The sequence below is a fragment of the Anoplolepis gracilipes genome, chromosome 10 (genome assembly GCF_047496725.1).
Source record: "Anoplolepis gracilipes chromosome 10, ASM4749672v1, whole genome shotgun sequence".
Taxonomy (NCBI): domain Eukaryota; kingdom Metazoa; phylum Arthropoda; class Insecta; order Hymenoptera; family Formicidae; genus Anoplolepis; species Anoplolepis gracilipes.
Genome location: NC_132979.1, coordinates 4966735 through 4983541, shown reverse-complemented (window position 1 = coordinate 4983541; position 16807 = coordinate 4966735). Strand labels below are relative to the sequence as shown.

At 38.9% G+C, this 16807-nt stretch overlaps 1 protein-coding gene across 1 annotated transcript in view; it reads left to right on the top strand.

Moving 5' to 3' along the window:
• Window positions 1–16807, top strand: part of LOC140670495 (uncharacterized) — a 194501-nt gene continuing 177694 nt past the window's right edge. The window contains exon 1 of the mRNA XM_072901119.1: window positions 1–1557. Within this exon, the coding sequence (XP_072757220.1) occupies window positions 1314–1557 (244 nt within the window). The 5' untranslated portion in view covers window positions 1–1313. The remainder of the gene's footprint in view (window positions 1558–16807) is intronic.

Here is a 16807-nt window from a genome sequence, read left to right as displayed (position 1 = left end):
ATAATTTATAAGTTATTCAGGTGACCTGTTTTAATTGTCTCACTCTGTAACACATGTATGTATATAACAAAGAAGAGAGCGTGGAAAAATGGGCGGAGGAGTGCGAAAGAAAAAGAGAAGAAGAGAGGAAGAAAAGAAAAAAGAGAAAGAGAGAGCAGAACCGGAGAGAGACGAGAGTATCCGACGAGGCGCGCCGCCTCGTACCATCACCCCTCTCTCTACGCTGGTTCTTCTCCCACCTCCCATATACTACCCGACCTCGCATAACGGCAGCAACCCCCGAACGGGCTTTCTCCTTCACCTCAGTAGCGCCGGGCGTCTCGACGCGGCAGTACGTTGCGTTGGGGGATTCAGCACGCGGCTTCGGTCGCGTTCCCAGAATTCAGTATACATTCTCAAACTCTCTTTCTTTCTCTTTCTCTCTCTCTCTCTCTCTCTCCCTTTCTCTCTCTTTATCTATCTTGTTTGAGAAATTGTCCCTACTCTCTCGTTTCAACGTTTTTCAATCGCCGTTCCAGCCACCCCCGCGGAACCCTCATCACCTCGAGATTCGCGGTGGGATCCGCCCACGCGCGTGAGTGACTTTTCCCTCCCCCTCTGACGCTGATCTTCCCCCTTCCCTTACCCTACCTTTCCATCGCGCAGGAAAACAGCGTCGCGACGCGTGCAGTCGCGTTCGCCGAAGTCCCGAAACCGGGAGCGCTTTTTCGGGATCAAGTGAGACTCGCGAAAAAGGCTGGTCTTTTTTCCGGCTCTTCTTTTTTTCTCTTCATCTTTACCTTTCCGCACGTCGCGCCCTGTTCGACCGCGCGCCAAGGCATGGCGAGACCTGTCGTTACGGGGGAGGACCTGCCCTCCGGAGACGCCCGGCGCGGTTAGTTCCAGGTGGAACCGAGCGGGCTTGCGAAGGCGCGCCAGGTATCGCGCACCGCGGGGTGAGGCTTGAATTTGAGGGTTTTGTTTTGACGGTGAACGCTGTCGATCTGTCATCCCTGATCGTGGAAATCAGTTCGGAAGACTTACCTGTCTATTCTCTGTACTGTTCGCTGTGTCAGGCGCAGCCTGTCAACCGTGACAGGGGAAGTTATTACATACCTTTTTAGTGCGAATCACAGTGTACAGTGTGATTCATTCGATCGTGTGACTGGTGTCGATGATCGTGTCTATGACGATTGCGACGACAAAGTGTCGTGTGCCGGATTTCTCTGTCGCATCGTTAATTTCCGAGTGATTCGGTGTGACGGATTGTGCAGTGACGTTTGTCTTCTCGGACATTCTAATCGGAAAAGAGAATTTTAAAAGCGATCGCGGTGATGGCTGTGACAAGAACGACGTCGATGCTCCGACCAGATTACGGGGGTTGCGACGACGGTCGAGGGTCGCGAAAGTGCAACCCTCGTATGGGAGCAAGAGTCGGCGGTCGTCGGGCGTCAAAGAGATCATTCGGTGTCGAAAGTGGATCGGTTGCGGCGAAACGCGCTGGTTCCGGCAAGTTCCTTCTGGTCGGCGCTGTCCTGGCCATACAATTTGTCGGCGCGGCGGCGATATCCAGCAAGGGTGAGTGTTTTTCTTTCTGAATGGGTGCTCCGATCGAAAGGACATTCATAAATCTCTCGAGTTCTACGACTTGTGTGCGTATGTGAGTGTGTGTGTGTGCGCGCGCGCGCCCGCGTTTATTTTCTCAGTCGAAATCCAACGGGTAGGATGATTCGAAAAGAACAGCGATATGATTGATAAATAGCCCCGGGTTTTGACACGCTGTTCCCACACCAGAAGTTCGGAATGTAAATAAGGTATTTTAATACTAGGATTTGAAATTTCATGTATAATTCGAAGGATTATTACTTACCCGTGAAAAGAGAAGCTAAGCTTTTACACGACATTAATATGATAATGAATATTGACGAAAAATATATAATAGAAAAGATTATCGAAAAGAGATTTGCTATTAAAATGTAACAATGTAAACTTTATTATGTTTTTAATTTTAGACAGAATCCTTGTAACATTTTACGATATATGTATATACACAAGTTTTCTATTTTTATAAAACCTTCTTTCGACTTAATTCGGTGTAAAGGTCGCGCCCTCAATTTTGACACGAAACAAAGAGCGAAGCTATAAAGTCTTTGTATTTGGATGTGTTCAAAGACCGTCTTTTATCTTCTAAATTCTACCGATACCTCCTAACCCAATATCGCATTTTGGACTTCCCAACTTTGGTCGTTACTCGAGTCGAGAGAAACGTGTCCATCGACGAATCCTCCAAGTTTGATCCGCGAAATATTCCGTCGCCGAGAACGGCACGTTTTAGGGATTCGGTTCTCGCCCTGCGAAAAATCGGCTTCCAATTTTTCTGATTATCGAACTACGCGAAAAGGAGCGACGGATACCCCATGGTGGTAATGGTAGTGGTGGTGTGCGACCCGCTCGATTTCGTATTCGAGGTGCCCGACCGCCGTAACTGCGTATGGGATTTAAGAGATCGTCCGAGTAATGGCGAGAGACGGAGACGCATACTAAACGACACGACGGCGACGCTACGCGACCCGATCGCTTCCCCGGATCTCTCTCATCTCCGGAGCTAACTAGCACGATTGTCGCCTCTCACACCTGGACTGTGTCGACGTCAGAGGGACGAGCTTCGGTCAATCGTGGCGCGGTGACTGGCGGGAACGACTGTGACCGGAATAATCTATCTTGTTGTACATACCTATATTCGCAGCGATTGTCACGCTGCGAGATTCGCGATAATGGACGTAATTTCAAAATATACAGACAATACTTTTTATTCTTTTTTTTTGGATATGTTTGAAGTCTTGGATAAATATATTTTATTAATATTAACGAGAGAACAAAGTGATTCTTTCTTTTCTCTATATTTTTATATTAATATTGACATTACACGCATCAAAGAATGAGTGCACACAGTCGATAATAAAATCGCAATATCGTTTGAGTGCCCTTCGATTAATAATGTTGTGCGATGCGTTATTATCATATATTGTGTGTGTGTACGAGGTGAACTAAAAGATGTTAATGTAAATTTCCTGCACGTCGCAATATCGCGGGCAAACTCTTCTTGTATGCTCATCTCAAGTAGCTGCATTATATAAGGCAAAGAACAATATAGTTATCTAATCAATAGACGTAGCTTAATACTTGCGCACTCATGTAACATGTATACCCGCGGCAAGATCATAAACGATTTCCGACTTTATCCGATTTCATCAGAAGTCACCGGTATATAATTACTATTCTATTAAAATTATTATTATTATTTTATATTAAAATTATTATTATTCCATATTAAAATTATTACTATTATTCTATATTAAAATTATATTAATAATTATTATTCTCTTATTATCTAAAATATTTTGCATAGAGATTATGCAGAAAATCAATGGAAACGCATTACATTCATTTTCTATTTATAATATAATGTTGCACAGTGAACAGGAATTGTGTAAATTTTAGAATCGGTATAATATTAAACTAAAAGTTTCATATGCAAAAATTCATTTTGCATTAAATAAAAAAATGTCATCAAGCAATATCGGGTGTATGAGCGTGTATATCGAAAATTATCAAAATATGCCCACGATATGTTGTCAACACACACACACACACACACACATATATATATATATATATATATATGTGTGTGTGTGTGTGTGTGTGTGTGTGTGTGTATCAAAAAGCGAAAAAAATTTTCTTGATATTTTAAAACACTCTGTTATATTAAAAAAATGTATGTAATTTTATTTTATTTTATACATGCCATTATTACTTTGTTATATTTGATTGAAATGTACATTGATTGTGAGAAATGAATATCCATTTCTGTTTTATATGCGCTTTCATAACATGCCGCAAGACTTTCGAACGAGGCGAAGAGAGAGAGAGAGTTCTTTCGTAACGTTCATGGGACGTCGAATCACGTCGATGCCGATCGTCATCGTATCGGCGTATCGGCCGACGAGACCGACGTTGAATTAATTGAAAGTCGTCGTCGTTGCAATGCTGTCGCGTCATTTTGATCTGGTTTTAATTAAACAACGAACGTCGCGCGCGCCGAGAAGAGAGACTCGAGAAGGTCGAATCCGCGCGTATATGTATTCGATGGACGAAAAATGTACGGCGGACAGATGAGGGTAAACGGGAAAGGGGAAGACTGACAAGTGGAAGCTGGATGATTGAGGACAACGATGGTACGTTTAACGCGATTAAAAAATGTCGCATGGTCGATCAAAGGCAACGATCGCTCGTGGCACGCGAAATTCATCGGTTGTCGCTGGCAAAAAGACGACGATATCATACAATGTCGCTCGAAAAACGTCGTCGGTTAAACGTTTACCGTATCTAAAAGTGCAATGTAACTGACCGAGCGAAAAACATCTCATCGGCTAAATATTTACGTGCAAACGAAGCTGAAATGAAGTTTATGTTTTTATTCCGTGAAAAGTAATATCATTTAGGATGCGTTTCTCCATTTATAACAAGCTTTTATATTTATCTTGCGTAATGATGGGTGAAAAAAATATAATAAATTCACCTTGTGTATTTTAATAAAAATTAATAAAAGTTTATATTTATTTTACGAAGGAAAAAATGTGAGAAGTATTTATTAATTTATTAATTTTTTATATAAAATAGTTAAATAATAATACAATTAAAATCAAATTTCACATTTCATCTGATCATCTAATAATGAATTCTAATATTTAATTTAATATAATTCTAATATTTTAATTGTAAGATTTTTCATTTGTTTTCTCAAATTTTCGTTAATTTTATATGGATAATTTATCAAAATTTCATCACCAGCAGCTTGCAATAATCACTAAAATACGTCAGAAATTTTAATAAAACTTTATACAGTGACTGTAGTTTAGGTAAAATTATGACTCGTCAATGGATTAGCGATACACTGCATGTAGCCGGATATTTGTTCAAACTTCGTCGGCCGGTTATTATAACTAGTTAGCACGTTTGAAATGTGGCGAGTACACGCGTCGTTGAGCCGATGCCGTAATGTGAACCATGTAAATTGTTACGGAACAAAGATCAGTGGCAATCAAATTTATGATATAATTCTGCTTTATAAAATAAAATTTGATTACGAAATATATAAATGATATTACATTACAACGTATTATATTATGTTGCATTGTAATATAATGTTCTTTAATACACAATATATATATCTATATATATATATATATATATATATATATATAAATTAGTATATGTATATATAAATATAATTTGTGTAATTTATGTACCTACACAATATCACTTTATATTATTAACATTATAAATTAGGAAAAATTGATATGTTTTTATGCATGTACTCTATGTACATTTTTCGTTATTTGCGATGTCACAAAGAATAGAAAGATTTGGGAAACAAGTACAATTGATTGAAACGATTAATTATGTTTTATATTAATATAATTTATTTTAAGATTTCTCCGGAATATTCATAAACTTATTCGATAATCTCATCTATTTGATTGTATTATATGATATTGTCTCGTAATTGTATGCATGATACCACGATGCGCGCTTCGTGATTATCCTCCGCATGAATCGGATCTCCCACGCATCATCTTTAGAAATATGATCTACGGGAAGACTCACAAATTACCGACGTATAAACGCGTATTCATAGAGCGGCTTTCACGAACCGCCAAACTCAGGCATATCATTAAAATTAACACCGCGTCGCGTCTGAGTGGAGCTTTAGGCGAAAGTGGTTACGGGAAGCCAAATGTGGAAACTGCGAAAGCAAGCGCGCTACAAGATTTCCGCGGAAGCCTGTATGAAGCTGTTATCTGTACGGGAATCACGTAACGTCACAGCTATATTTTCTTATCCCGCGTGCAAGAAGCGATCTGTGATTCTCGCCGGCGCTTGCGTGGCTAGAATTATACGTGGGCGTTTTATCAATTTTTATTTGCGATCCATACATGTACTCGTATGAGATAAGCTTGTCGCGACAAAATTCCGTTCTTTGAGAGTAAGAGCTTGGACCCTTGAGTCGTTAGTCGAGATATCTATAATTTTTCCAATATACCGGGCGTCCCGGAACACCCTTAACAACGCTCGTGAGCAGGTAGGGCACAGTAAACTGAGCAAAAAAGTCTTATACCATTTTACGATTTTCGCAATAATTATTAAAATATTAATTAAAAATACTTAGCGAACAATATTATACATATCTACAAGATGTCAGATAGAGCAGGTCAAACTGAACATAAATGTCCTGTATCATTTTGCGATTTTTGCAATAATTATTAAAATATTAATTAAAAGCTCAGCTTATAAGCGCACAGCATACCCTGAGCGTTTTTAATTAATAGTTCAATAATTATTGCGCTAATTGCAAAATGATACAGGACTTTTATGTTCAGTTTGACCTGCTCTATCTGCCCTAGAGAGTTGGGGCGATTATTACCGGACATCTTGTAGATATGTATAATATTGTTCGCTAAGCGTTTATAATTAATATTTTAATAATTATTGCGAAAATCGCAAAATGGTATAAGACTTTTTTGCTCAGTTTACTGTGCCCTACCTGCTCACGAGCGTTGTTAAGGGTGTTGAGACACCCTGTATAATATAAGCGATTGCAACAATTGCAAATAAAAGATTAAAGTGCATTTTTTAGTTGAAAATTTTAATTCAAAAGTCTTTTATTATTAAAATTAAATTTTATTCTTTCAAGATTTGATTTTAGCACATAATTAATGCGCCGATATTAAAATGAAGAAATTTACAAGCTTGATCAGTTCAATTTCTGACAGACTCGTATAGAGTACGTTCGCTACAGTTCTCTCTCCCGTTTTGCACGTCATGGACGCTTCGTAGAGGAAAACGGCTTGCCATAGCATTATAGGGAAGAGCGTCTGTGGTAGCTCTAAAATTGGGCGGACGGCGCGATGTGGTCGCGTATCGAGTTTCCTGTGTCTAAAGTCTATAACGTCAAGAGCCATTCGGCGGTGTACGGGGGACGCGTATCAATAATGCCCGATAGCATGCGGTGGAGTTCACGGAGTTGAAACGCGATACGATCAAGCGAGTGGTCCGCCGGTCTTCCCGATGGAACTGCACTTCTACGTGAAATATTTTTATGGAAAATTTATTAGCCTGCGGAGAGACGTCACGCGAGATATGTCGGTGTCGCGAAACTATAAATTAAAAAGCATCTTGTAATGCGGCGTATATACATTTTACTATCATACATATACGTTATTGAAATAAAGTGGATTATGCGAAATGGATTGCGAGAAGTAGATCGCGAAATTTTCGCGTATTATTGACAAAGTTTCCTGGGAATATAAAATGGGAATTTTTATAGTGATATGGATGATTCTGTGTGCTAGACTTAATCAAATAGAGTTATAGATTTTTACAGTAGTATAACATGGATTTGTAAGTAGATTGAAGTAGTAGATTGAAGAGTATTTACTTATAAATAATCGTACTTCTTTTTTATATAGTATTTTGTACAGTATACTTTATAATTAATTTTGCTATATTTTTATATATGTATAATTTCAAAAAGATAGACAAGAGTTTATTAATTTTTATGACATATATTATCATAAAAAATGTTTAATATTATTATGCTAATCTCAAGTTTTTCACAATGATACGTTGTAAAGTTACTTATGTACCATTCGCTTAAAACGTTATGTTTATGTAAAAAAAAAATCACGATTTGTATAAACAACAAGCTGCATTATTTTAATGTTATCTACACTTAACGCGAAATTAGAACATATATTTTTATATATGCTATAATTAAAAAATCTCGTAATATTTATTTTATTCTAATACTCTTTGTAATCGAATTATATCATACTTGAAAATTTACTATTGAAAAGTGTAAGATTAAAAAACAATATACAATTAAAAGCTTAGATAGGAGATCTACCTTTTCTAGAAAAATCTACTCGTCAAGTCAGCACAGTCTGTAATTGGATAGAGCGGCATACATTTTGTGCACGCGAAATATATTGTCTATTTTCGCTGACTGGGATCTGAGAAACTCGCGAGGGAACTGAAAACGGAAAACGTCCGTGCAGCTCACAATATGTTGCCGTTAATATTACAAACGGCGGACGAGACAATGTGGCACGGGGTGTTTACAATTTCGCGACGTTCATGTCTCCGAAGTAGTATGATCGCAGTTTGCTCAGGCGGCAGGCGGCAGGCCGCTACCGCTGCCGCTGCCTCTTCACGCGTGTCGCACAAAGTGACTCGCTAGGATTACACGGGAGATTAAGACGCAACCAAGGTGCGGCGACATGGTGTACGTTACAAGTTCCAAGCACGTCTAAACAGTCTCTTAGCGACAGGCAAACGGACTAAACGCGTCGCGAAATTATTTCCGTCGCGACGGCAACCCCGGATATTGCAAGACGCGCACTACGATTGAGAGAGTTTACGCCTGTAATAAACTTCGCGATAACTAACTTATCTTTATATGCGTAATCTTCGGATGCTCACGCTTTTACCCTCCCCCTGTGTGCGATTTTATACTCGCTGCGAATTTAAAGTGAGTTTTACCACGGCACGAGCGAAACGATAGACGTATAGGGTAAACTAGGGTATGATGGCCGTAGGCTGTAATTTTTTCAATAATCACTACATAGTGCGATATTGTGAATCTCTTATATCATATTTTTACTTTTGACTCTACCTATAAAGCTTTTTATTTGTCCACTAAAAACTGTTACAACGTCGAATAAATTACAGTTAAGCTATCGTAATCGACGTTAGATATATTATAAAGATATGTAAATTGTTACATGACCTATGATTTTTATTTTCGTTTTCATTATTTTTTTATAAATAATGCCAATGCTTATGTTGTACTATTTTAATAATATAACATTTCTATTAAATATTTTCCTTTTAATTTCGATAGTATTACGTAATTTAAGCTTCAGTGAAGATAATATGCCAAGCACTATTAAAAAAAAACAAAAATAAAAAGTATGTTTTTTGCATTTTAAAAAACTATGGCCATCTTAGCCGAGTTTACCCTAAGTTACATATCTTCGGAAATACAATCGTATTGTGGAGGAGCCATTTTTCAAAGTACTGATTTTTTTATGTTCAGAATATGTCCAATATTACGATTTTATTTAACGGGAGAGAAAGGGAGATTTAATGCAATTTAAAAAATTTTAAAAGTTTACAATTTTCCAGAATTTAAAAAATTTCAGAATTAAACGTACACAGCACTGTGAAATATCACGTTAATAATAGTCGAAGCTTCGATAGGATACGTATAGCGCACTTGTACGCCACTTGTGCCGCGTGCGCCAATTAAATTGGAATTTAGTTCATCCTGCGCGAAAGCGGATGCTCTTTCTTTTTCTCTGTGAGAATACGATACAATCGCGCGCCATTTTACGCGAAATTCTTACCAACTCCGTAATATATTGTTATACCTGGTTTCTTTTAATCAGCTTCTCGATTTTTACGTGCGTGAATGTCTTGTTTGATATCTTCGAATTTTTCCGCTCGTATCGCGACGACATTATTTACCTGGTTTTCGGCAAACCGGGAAATGTCGATACGCAATTTCCATTGCTTTTTAACGGCCAGGCGATATTTTCTTGCGGCCATCTGGAAGAAGAGTTCGTTAACAGTTACGGCGATCGGGCCCTCACTCTATTCGCGGCGTCGTTAGCTGATTGAACCAGATAACTAACGGGCCGCGGCTCGTTAAAATGTCGCCGATCGCAAAAAATGTTAGATAGACCGACCGGCGAAAACTATCTACCTGTGTACAGCGAGTACGAAATTCGGATCTGATTGGGATATGTATAATTAAATCTGTGACTTTCCTGCAGCAAGTGTTACATGACCGTTTGGATAATTAATACATTTTGTCGTGATTGCTTTTGCCGCTATCTTCTAGTTAATTTGTCGCCTGATTCTTTGATTAATCCGCTGATCAAATCTTTGTTAATTTTATCATAAATTTCTAAATTGATTTTCTAGTTCTTTCTTTTAGGTTTTAAACTTATTTTTTTGTTACCTTGCCTGGTTATCTGGCCAATTTTTTAGTTGCTTTTACGATTAATCAGTGTTGTAAGTCGTTTGGTTAATTTTCTAATTGATTATCTGTGCGGATAATACTCTGATAAATTTTCTGATCAACTTTTTAAAGAGAAAAGAATGATCGGGGTAAGATGAGATACGATAACAGTTTTAAATGGCGCGACGTTGTTTCCATTTAGCGAACAACCTCCATTCGGTTCGAGAGCCAACTGGAAATCGTTAACACCGCAGAAATGTGCCGGCGTGATTAAACAAGGCGCAAAATAAACCAGCGAGCGCGACGAATTGTATGTATATACGCGATACGACGCGACGGTCGCATTTACGAGACCGATTAATCACGATTGGCTTATCCGCTTTAATTGCGCACAACGGATCGCGAAGAGTCATGAACGTCCAATGTAAACGGCATTAATATTCGTCACGCAAAGTGGATACGGATCGGTTGCCAGCGATATACGCGCCGATCGGCCATTGTTCCGCGAATTCAAAGTGGCATCTATATATGTATATATCTGTGTTTGTGCGTGTGTATATGTATATATATATATATATATATATATATATATATATATATACATATATATGTGCGTACCTGTTTACGCTAAACCCCCTGGGCACTCTTGTGTGCCGCAGATAGCATCCAGAAACACGCTACTCATGATATTTGTGCATGTACCTCGCCCACCTATTCTACCATCGCGCTATGAATTTATTTATACGCTCATGAAATTACTCCAAGTCCTCCGTAATTCGCATGCTTTGTGTAAATGTGTGTGTGTGTGTGTGTGTGTGTGTGTGTGCGCGCGCGCGCGTCTGTGTTTGTATATAGTTCAACCTAGGATTGGATCGTGTAGTGGGGGTGCAAAAAGGGGAGGGGAACATGTCGCTCCCTTCGTCCCATTCATAGGCAGGCAGTGTTCTTCTGTCGAAAGCACTCTGTGCATAAATGAACTAGAATCGTAGTCGTAGTCGACGATGTGTTAACGGCTATTTGCACGTGAAATTATCTAATGACACTTGACGTCATGACACAAAAGCGTATTATAGTAAACTCTACTGTTACCGTGTGAAAAAAATAATTACAGAGATTGAAAAAAAAAATATTTCACACATACGAATGGTCGTTAAGTTCTATTTCCCCCCGTTAAATAGGTTTATCAAGAATCGTTGAAAGGAAACTCTTAACGTAACGAAACGTAATCTCCATTTGCGAGCTCATCGTACGCCAGCGTTTCGCATAAGCGTAATTTTGCTCGGAAAGCAGCACGAAAGGCATCATTTGCCCTCGCCCTTTCACCAGCGTTATTGCCAGCTAGGATTCGCCTCTTCGAGTCGCATATATACACATCCACACTCCATACCAGACGCGCGCGCACGCACGCACGCACGCACGCACCTATTCAGCCGAGGTCAACCCAGACCAATATTGAATAACATAGCTGATTAAATACTCACATGGATGGTAGCGAGAGATATACAGAGGGAGGTATCTTCCTCTCCTCTTGGTCGTATGTATGTGCGAAATGAGTTTAACCCGCGACACATGTAAACCTTCAAAGCACACGTGTGGCCCGTCTGCGGTATATGCAAATTCGTTCGTGGCCAGCCGGTTCTTCTATTTCGAGAATTTCACATTATTTCGCATCACTGACGCTTACAACGTCGACTTATGACGGGGAGTTCGGAATATCCGGGGACGAATGATTGGCACCTTTATTTCGTATCAAGGACGCATCCAGAATTTTTGCGGTGAAACAAGGTATATATGTAAAACAACCGGATTCGTTCGACACTGTATATTTCACGCGATAATTTGGCAGTGTCGAAGATAAATTTTTTCACCAGAAATATAAAGACACAATTAATTTAATATAAGAAATTACGTAGCAGTAAGTACGCTCGGTGAATGATTTCTCTGAATTACATTATCTTTATGCGAAAGAATATAATTATTAGAGCAACACGTAGGAGAATTTTCTCGTTTGCATTATCTCCTATTTTTATCAGGGACAGTTTATCAAATCGAATATCATTTAGATCCGCGATCATTGATCGAAGTTAATAATTGTCTTCGTTCTATAATTGTGTCTTACTTACGTTTTAAGAAAAGTTTTAATTAGAAAATCTAGACACACGTGATTTATATTCTTCGTTATGTCTTGAGAACTGCTTAAATTATCGCGTATGGTATATTATCGTAATTCTGGTGTATTTAAAGGGCAAGAGAGAAAGATTCCTTCAGTATGAGTACGAATTCTAATTCTAATTTCAATTCAAATTATAATTAAATATTAGTATTAAATTTGAAATTAATGACAGCAATGATAAAAGCTGTATTTTAAGCTGTATTTATTAAGGCAACTATCTTAATCGATTATAGCATAATTTTTGATGGTTTGTGCTCGAGAAAAAAAATATAGAATAAATGTTTTTTTTTTATCGATCACTAAAAATACATCGGGCAATACTTGTAGGCTGACCATGTCCAAAGGTAGATTCAACAAGTAGTCAGAGGGACGGTCCGTTCTAATCCATGAATAACTAGCAGGTAAACGTTCGACCCAAATGATTTCTCGAGTAATCTCCGCACGTCAATATAAAAATAGCCTTGCATTAGCATCTAACAGATCAGATTAACGTTGGAAAAATTAGGGCCAACCACGAGCGATTATTCGAGGGTGACTGACTGCGCCTTTAATTGCGACTCGCGGACGTTGAAAAAGGACGGCACAAAGTCGTTTTCCCGATAATAGAGATTTATTTCGCATGCTGCACGTCGCGGCGAATTGCCTCTAAATAAAGACGCATCGTTCGAGATGAGATCTTTTTTACGGCCATACGATCCTGAAATAGTATTGATTAATGTCGCAAAAGTAGAACAAAACTGGACAAAGGTAACTGTACTCGATTTAACATTTGGAAATAAATTCTATCTCTTTCTCTCTCTCTCTCTCTCTCTCTCTCTCACTCTCTCTATCTATCTATCTATCTATCTATCTATTTATCTATCTATCTATCTATCTATCTCTTCTACAAAGTATTCTTTTAAATTTGATTATTTTATTTAAAATTTAAGAGAGGGAAAAGGACAGTGGAGAATATATATGTGTTGTCTTTGAATATCGAAGATCTGTCATTAATAAATGACGAGTACAATGTCTATCAATCAATTAACATGCATATTAAATCCTTAAATAAGCGAAGACCTCGCAGACGCGAAATAATACGGAGATCAAATGACAATAGACGATAAAAGTGGAATATCACAAGAGACGTATCACGTATGCGGGATGCTGCGTCTCAGACACATTTTTTTCTTCTTTCTCTTTTTGCCCTTTTTCCTTTATTCGAGATATACGACTCGCACGGGCGGCTACGTCGCCCGGGACTCTTAAGGCACACGATTCACGAGGGAATCGAGAGAATGAGCCCTTTCTCTCTCTTTCTTTCGTCGAAGCGAAGAAGGAAAAACGTACATACATCGCGTTTAGATTTCCAACCGAATTTAGTTCGACAACCCTCTCGCCGTGGTTGAACGCGTTAAAAAGTGGGTCATTCGCTTGTGAAAGTTCCAAATAGGGTGTTTCATTTTTATCTCGTACTTTCTTTTTATTTATGAATTTTTAAATTGAATTAACTTTTTTTTTTCTTTAACGAAAATACAACAGATGGATCATAATGTTTGAAGATATTACTTTGACCCGATTAAGGAAAAATTACTCTAAATAAATGAAATATTTTATAAAAAAGGTTGATAGAAAGTTTTATAAAAATTATCTAATTTATACTAGAAAGAACATTAAATCTTTATGTCATTTAAAAAGCTACTCTGTGAATAGTAACAGAGAAAGTGCGTTTCTTGAATAAAGTACCGCATGTAGGAGAGTTATATTGCTCAGTACAAAGCGAGCGCTTTGCACATAGGAAAGACACATTATCGTCCTATTTACATCGCGCATCATATGACGTGCACAAAGCAAACGAGCTGGCGTAAGCTCTCGCGAGAGCTTACAAGGCACAGAACAGTCGACTGCACGAAAGACATCGCGTCTCGCAGCAACCGTAAAACGCATCTCCGACCGCGTACGTACAAGGATGGTAATCTTGAACGAAGAGATAGAGAGAGAGAGAGAGAGAGAGAGAGAGGAAGGGGAAGAAGCCGAGAGACGACGACGACGATCTGGTGAGAATACATGATGGGAAGGACGGAGACAGGAGGGATACGCAGTGTCGTCGTTGAAATGTGCGAACGAGTGGTGCCGGGGGCGTGTAGATGAACAACCATAACTTCATTTGCGCAATGGCCCTACCCGAGCAGGGTAGGAGAGGGGGGTGGAGGGTGCCTTTCCGCCGCATAACCAGCGCCGATGTGAAAGCCCCATAATTCTCGCTTGCGCAGCCGGTCGAGTTTCACCTCTTCGCGCGAGCTAAGTCAATTACGGTGCGGCGCATATATGAACGCGATAACGTGGAAGATGAAGAAGGGCGGCAAAAGACACGAGAAAAAGCGAACCGGTCGCCCGGAGATTTTCACGGGCACTTCCTTCCTCCTCGCGTATCCACGGGCGCGCGCGCGCGCACACTCTCTTCCGCCACCCCCGCGGGGTGGGAAACTTTATTTCTGCTCATCGATCGCGTTTGTGTCGTGCGCGCGGGGAATACCTTCGTTTTAGTTCCGTCAGCGGGACCTGTCAATTATACTTAAACTACGCGCTTGATCGGAAATCAAAGTTCTTGACCCTTTGGGGATCCTTCCTGTCTCTCTTTCTTCTCTTTCCCTCCCGAAAGAGTTACAAGTGCAAAAATGTCGCGAATTTCTCGATAAACGACGTTCGGAGCTATGAACGGAGTTCTTCGCGGAAAAGATAGACTTTCTGTTTTGAAATTTTATAATAATATTTTAATTATTATTACAATATAATTTTTTATCGTGAAATAAAAGGGGAAAGTTTTGATTGTGTTTTCTCTCAAATAAAAATCTCCTTTGTCACACGGATGTTTCTAAGCAAAACATGATTCAGTTGTTGTACAATAAAATTGGATCACGCTTTTTTTTTTTTTTTTTTGAAGATTAATCGACCGTTCTCGCGTTACTGGAGCTTTTAATTCCAGTATTCGGACACGCCCTTGGCTGCGGAAGGATTGAAGCCGTTCTACACACACATAGATTTGGCGAGCACGCGAGTGTGTGTGTGTGTGTGTGTGTGTGTGTGTGTGTAGAGGGGCTTCCAGAAACGTTTACTTTGCGGTTTTCCGTTTTTGGATAAAGACATACAAACGACTTTTCAATGCCACCGCGCCTTTGTGAGAGAATGTCGTGGATGTTTTACGGTTCGATAAATTTCAGCAGCGCGCAACGGTGTGTATGTAGACCAAGGCATAACAATGTCATCAATGTCTTCCGGTCGACAAGGTACTTGCTGCTCTCGTTTTTCTGATGCAGGCTAAATCGCATGACGTTAAGGGGGTCTCGAGGAACGACGCGAGAAGCCGAACACACGGGAAATCTTATCGCGTATCGATACGCCGTTTCTTCACGTCATGCGTTTTTATCGAAACGTGCAGTCGCATATTTTGGAAAATGTTTCAACTAAAAATAGGAGACTTATTATATATTCTAGTGCTTTCCGAAAGGACGGTTGCGAAAAGTAATGAAACTGAAAATTAATTTAAATGGAAAAATATTTCCCGATATAAACCAATTTTAAATATAATTTATATTTATTACATTATTAATCGATAGAGTTTTATCGAGAATTTCATATTATTGCATACTCTAAAATGTATTACACCGTGCGTTTGTGACACTGAAAATGCAAATTAATCTTCGGTGTTTTGATTTTTAAATTAGCACGCAGCTTTGTATTTAATTTCGCAAATCGGGAGAAAAAGAGGAAAGGAGCGGGGTGGGGCGGGCGGGGGGAGGGCATAAAAAGGCGAAGGATTTCGCTCAAACGGGGAAACCATGTTTTAACGGCGTAAAAAATGTGCTACGTTACTTTTTCCGTTTGCAACTGTAACACGGTTTGTGTATCCTTATCTTCTCCAGCTAAAATACAAAAACCAGGTGACGCTGGGAGCGAGAGAACTGTTCTCTCATCTTCCGCGCGGATACGACCGCGATTTCTCTTCATTTTTGGCGCTACACACATTATTTACCCGCACTTTATCACCATTTCCGTTGGTCTCTGGTGGTCGCCGCAACACGGCCGCCGTTTTATCTCCCATTTCCTCTCTTTCACGCTATCCCGCTTCTTTACTTGCAACTTCACCTTCGCGGTACACATATGCACGCTCAACCGACGACATGCGTTTTGCCAGACACAAACTTCCGTTTAAACTTTATACTTTTGACTTTAACTCTTTGTTTGAATCTTTATCTTTCTTACATGAGATATTCCTACGGACTAAATAGATACAAGTAGAAAAATTTCATGGATTCTTTAATAATTATTTAGCATCGAAATTTATAGTAGCAATTATTTAGAAATTTCAAAGCTTTTAATGTAACTCTGGAATTTAATTGTCGAGACATTTAGCAATAAAAGTTAAAAATAAAACATTAAAATTTACACTAGCTTTTTATAGTAACAATTATTTAAAAATTTCGAAGCTTTTAGTATAAATTTGAAATTTAATTGTCGGGATATTTAGCAATAAAAGTTGGGAATTAAAAAAAAATTAATTTTAAAAACTTAGTAAAATTTTTTTTTATTTT